Source organism: Garra rufa, chromosome 14, assembly GCF_049309525.1.
Source record: "Garra rufa chromosome 14, GarRuf1.0, whole genome shotgun sequence".
Classification (NCBI taxonomy): Eukaryota; Metazoa; Chordata; class Actinopteri; order Cypriniformes; family Cyprinidae; genus Garra; species Garra rufa.
Genome location: NC_133374.1, coordinates 9945430 through 9949681, shown reverse-complemented (window position 1 = coordinate 9949681; position 4252 = coordinate 9945430). Strand labels below are relative to the sequence as shown.

The window sequence follows — 4252 nt, the reverse complement described above, 5'->3', positions numbered from 1 at the left end:
ATATAAGTGGTTTTCCCCTTCTGATTAAGTACTTCACTTCTTCTATTTTGTTGTTCTTGAGAAACCCTAAACTTTCCTGTATTGTGTACAAATGTACCCCAATACTGTACACGTAAAAATGTTAAACCACATTAAATTAAAATAAGGTCAAAACAGATAGTGTTTAATTCAGCTTTTAACTGCAAATGTTAAAGTAACTTTCCAAAATTAATTCTGTTAAAAATAAATAAATTACACGCAAATCAATACAGTTTGTAGTAGTACAAAACTAAATAACAAAAATTGTATAGCTTAATACAGTTTGATGTACTAGTGCTTTCCAGAAAATAATGCTAAAAGTGCATGTTGTGTTGCTGAAAAGTGCAGATGAGGTAAAATATAGCTAAATAAATATTTTAGAAAATGAGAAAATGGTTGACTTCATGCCAGTTCTTTACAGTGGCTATGATAAGATGTCCTAAAATAACTAATTTGCTTGTTTTATCTAAACTGCTTGTGATGTTACAGAATAAACTGATATTAAAACTTTTAGTTCCACATCGGAGCAGTTCTCATAACTGACAATTTCAATCTCTTCCTGTTGAGCATCACTGATTGGAACAGATTCAACAGAAAAATTGAAAATAGAAAACAGCATTCCATCTAAAACATTGCATGACATCATGACATTTCTTAAGGAAATAGAAGTCATAAATACATTCTTCAAGGTCAAAGACGGGGAAATTATCCTCCTTGCACATAAGACATCACTTCTTAACAATAAAGATTCTGATCAACTCCAGCGATAACAGATCTAAACATTCCTTATCCATGAGCTCATTGGAGCTAAAGGGGATGGCACTCGATCACATCCCAGACTTATGGCCTGCTGTAAATGATATAAAAGGCAAGAAAGAGCACCTATAGATACATCAGTGAGATACATCACACACTCATCTACATCATGACCTTCACCATCTTCTCCATCACCTGCCTTGCTCTGGTGGCCTCTGCTCTGGGTAAGTGTCTCCTTTAAATGTTTGCAAGATTTATGAAAACGCAGTACCTTTCTTAAAGGAGAAGTTTATTTCCATAACAAAAATTTACAGATAATTTACTCACCCCCTTGTCATCCACCCTTCTTCAGTCGTAAAGAAATTGTTTTTTGAGGAAAACATTTCAGGATTCTTTTTCATATGGACTTCTATGGTGCCCACGAGTTTGAACTTCCAAAATGCAGTTTAAATGCAGCTTCAAAGGGTTCGAAACAATCCCAGCCGAGGAAGAAGTGTCTTATCTAGCAAAATGATTGGCTGTTTAAAAAAAAAAAAAAGAGACAATTTATACACCTTTTAACCTCAAAAGTTTGTCTTATCTAGCTCTGCATCAACTCAGTGTATTCCGGTTCATGACAGTTATGGTAAAACTCCAATCTCATCTCCTCCAACTTTAAAATTGCCCTACATCGCTGCAGAAGCACCGAACCAGTGTTTACAAAGTGAACTTGCTAAGAAGATCAAACATATTTCACAAAAAAAAAGTGAGTTGACGAAGAGCTAGACAAGATGAGCATTTGAGGTTAAAAAGTATATAAATTGTCAATTGTCAATCGACCATTCTTCCTCGGCTGGGATCTTTTAAAGCCCTTTGAAGCTGCATTTAAACTGCATTTTGGAAGTTCGAACTCAGGTGCACCATAGAAGCCCACTTTATTGAGAGAAATTCACAAATGTTTTCCTCAAAAAACTATTTCTTTAGGAATGAAGAAAGAAAGACATGAACATCCTGTATGACAAGCGGATGAGTAAATTATCTGTAAATTTTTGTGCTTCCTCTCATTCTTGTCTCATGAACAATGTGTTACATTCTGTAATAACAGGTTGTGGAGTGCCTGCAATTAGACCACAGACGATCGGCAGCAGGATTGTGAACGGACAGAATGCCATCTCTGGCTCTTGGCCCTGGCAGGTCTCTCTTCAGGTAATATCAATCGTCTGTCTGTACTGTTTTTGATCACACATTTGACTGCTTTGTTCTAGGAGAAAAATATTATGTTCTCAATGAAATGTTTTACCTTACAGGATACCACTGGTTTCCACTTCTGTGGAGGATCCCTGATCAACCAGAACTGGGTTCTCACTGCTGCCCACTGCCGTTTCGCGTAAGTCTTCAATCTGACAAATATCACATACGATAGTGATTAATAGATGGCTCTGTCAGCTTTCTATTGCTCTTTATCTAATCATTTTATCTCAATCTCTCTTTTTAGGCTTGGCTCTCACCGTGTCATTCTTGGAGAACATGATCGTAGCTCCAATGCTGAACCCATCCAGATCAAACTAGTTTCCAAGGTTATAATCTTTAATGATTTCAGAGACAAAATCAAAAATCAACTGACAGTTTTTAATAAACATCACAAATACTGAATATCAGAATTGAATCGTTGAGGTCGTCTATATGTGTACTTCTAAAAGTTGTTAAAATACTTTTTTATTTTATTCATGCACTGAAAATTTAGCTTAGGAAAGAAAATATACTATAAACTCTGTGCAAAGTGTATCATAATAAAATGAATGAAAGTGTTAAAATAACAATAGGAATGAAGAATGCTTTTATCTTAGATGATATTTCATGATTAACTGTCACTAGTAACCATTCATGCATCATTTGTGTATGTGCAGGTTATCGCCCATCCACTTTACAGCACCACAACCAAAAGCAATGACATTGCTCTGCTGAAACTGTCGTCTCCAGTCACATTTACTCCCCGTATCTCTCCTGTATGTCTGGCTCCATCAAACATCAACATCCTGCCTGGAACCCGCTGCTTCACCACTGGCTGGGGCCAAACTGCCACCACGAGTAAGTCAGCTGTAATACAAAGATGAGCTGCAAGAATTACTTGGATATTACTTGTTGTTTTTCACATGATTCTGAACATGAGTCTGAGGTCTCTTGTTATTTTTTTAGGGAGTCCTATGATCCTGCAGCAAACAGGCATCCCCATCATAAATCCTGCTGTGTGCAGGCAGATCTGGGGTCAGAGTAGAATCACTGATGCCATGATCTGTGCTGGAGGATCTGGATCATCATCTTGCATGGTACGTGAAGACAGATCAAGACAAACACATTAGTGTATCAGTGCTGCTGCTGTTCAATCTCAAACGTGTGTTTACCTTTTCCACAGGGTGATTCTGGTGGTCCTCTGGTGTGTGAGCGTTTAGGGGTCTGGACTCTGGTGGGGGCTGTGTCTTGGGGAACCAGCACTTGCGACACCCGTTATCCAGTAGTCTACGCCCGCATGTCCCCACTGCGCTCCTGGATCGACAGGACTATCATTTCCAACTAGAGCAGCTGTATGAATATTTACCCTGTAGAAGCAAAATCACATTTAAATTATTAGTATGCAATACAGGTGATCTTTGTTTGTGTCTGTTTTTTTTTTAGTTTGAGTCAGTCTGTGGTTCCTGTGATTTGTCAGTTACTTCATGTTACTGTTTTCTGTTGCTGTATGTATATTTTAATAAAAGATAATACAAAAAAATCAGGTGTACTAAAGTGTGAAATTAATGATCTGAAATATTAAAAAAGTAATTCGATAAGTTGCCATTATCAACATAGTAAAGCAGCAAAATGAAATATATTTACATGAACATGATCTTCTCATACCACCAAATACCAAGACATTAAGGTCAAAGATACTAGACCTAAACCTAAAAAAAAAACAGTTTACAGTCCTAAAATAACTACTTTGCTTGTTTTATCTAAGCTGTTTATGCTGTTACAAACTGATATTAGAACGTTTAGTTTCACTTTTTAGTTTCAACTCTCTTCCTGTTCAGCATCAATGACTTGAATTAAACGTCACAACAGACAATTGCAACAACAAACAAAAATGTTTTCCATCAAACACAATTTTGTAACATACACTGACAGAAGTGAAAGTATGATGCTTCAAGGAAATAGACAGAAGCCACAAACACCTTCTTAAGGTCAAAGAATGGAGAATTCATCCTCTTTTCATGTAAGACTTCAGCTCTGGACAATGAAAATGCAAATAGTCTCCAGCAATAATAGATTTAAACATTACTCAGCCATGAGCTGATTGGAGCAGATGGAACCTCATACCGAACAAAATGATATCCTTCTCCTCAATGTTTAAAGACACATGTCTCAACTGGATTGCACAAGATGCATGAAGGAAGTTCACAGAAGCAGATCTTTAAAGCTGCATTCTTGCCCAGTGTGAGAGAATAACCAGCTACCGACCAGA

General features: G+C 36.9%; 1 protein-coding gene across 1 annotated transcript; it reads left to right on the top strand.

Moving 5' to 3' along the window:
* The first annotated feature begins 943 nt into the window (after nt 1–943).
* Nucleotides 944–3328, top strand: LOC141284481 (chymotrypsin-like protease CTRL-1). Its single transcript, XM_073817445.1, has 7 exons — nt 944–998; nt 1859–1959; nt 2061–2140; nt 2249–2330; nt 2661–2845; nt 2954–3080; nt 3167–3328. The coding sequence occupies exons 1-7, from the start codon at nt 944–946 to the stop codon at nt 3326–3328; spliced, it is 792 nt and encodes a 263-aa protein (XP_073673546.1).
* Nucleotides 3329–4252: the final 924 nt, after the last annotated feature.

Excerpts from the sequence above, each read along its gene's own strand:
- LOC141284481 (XM_073817445.1), top strand. The coding sequence starts at position 944 with ATGACCTTCACCATCTTCTCCATCACCTGCCTTGCTCTGGTGGCCTCT. Across the intron at positions 2,141-2,248 it reads GCTGCCCACTGCCGTTTCGC|GCTTGGCTCTCACCGTGTCA; the intron begins GTAAGTCTTCAA and ends CTCTCTTTTTAG. Across the intron at positions 2,846-2,953 it reads CAAACTGCCACCACGAGTAA|TCCTATGATCCTGCAGCAAA; the intron begins GTCAGCTGTAAT and ends TTTTTTAGGGAG.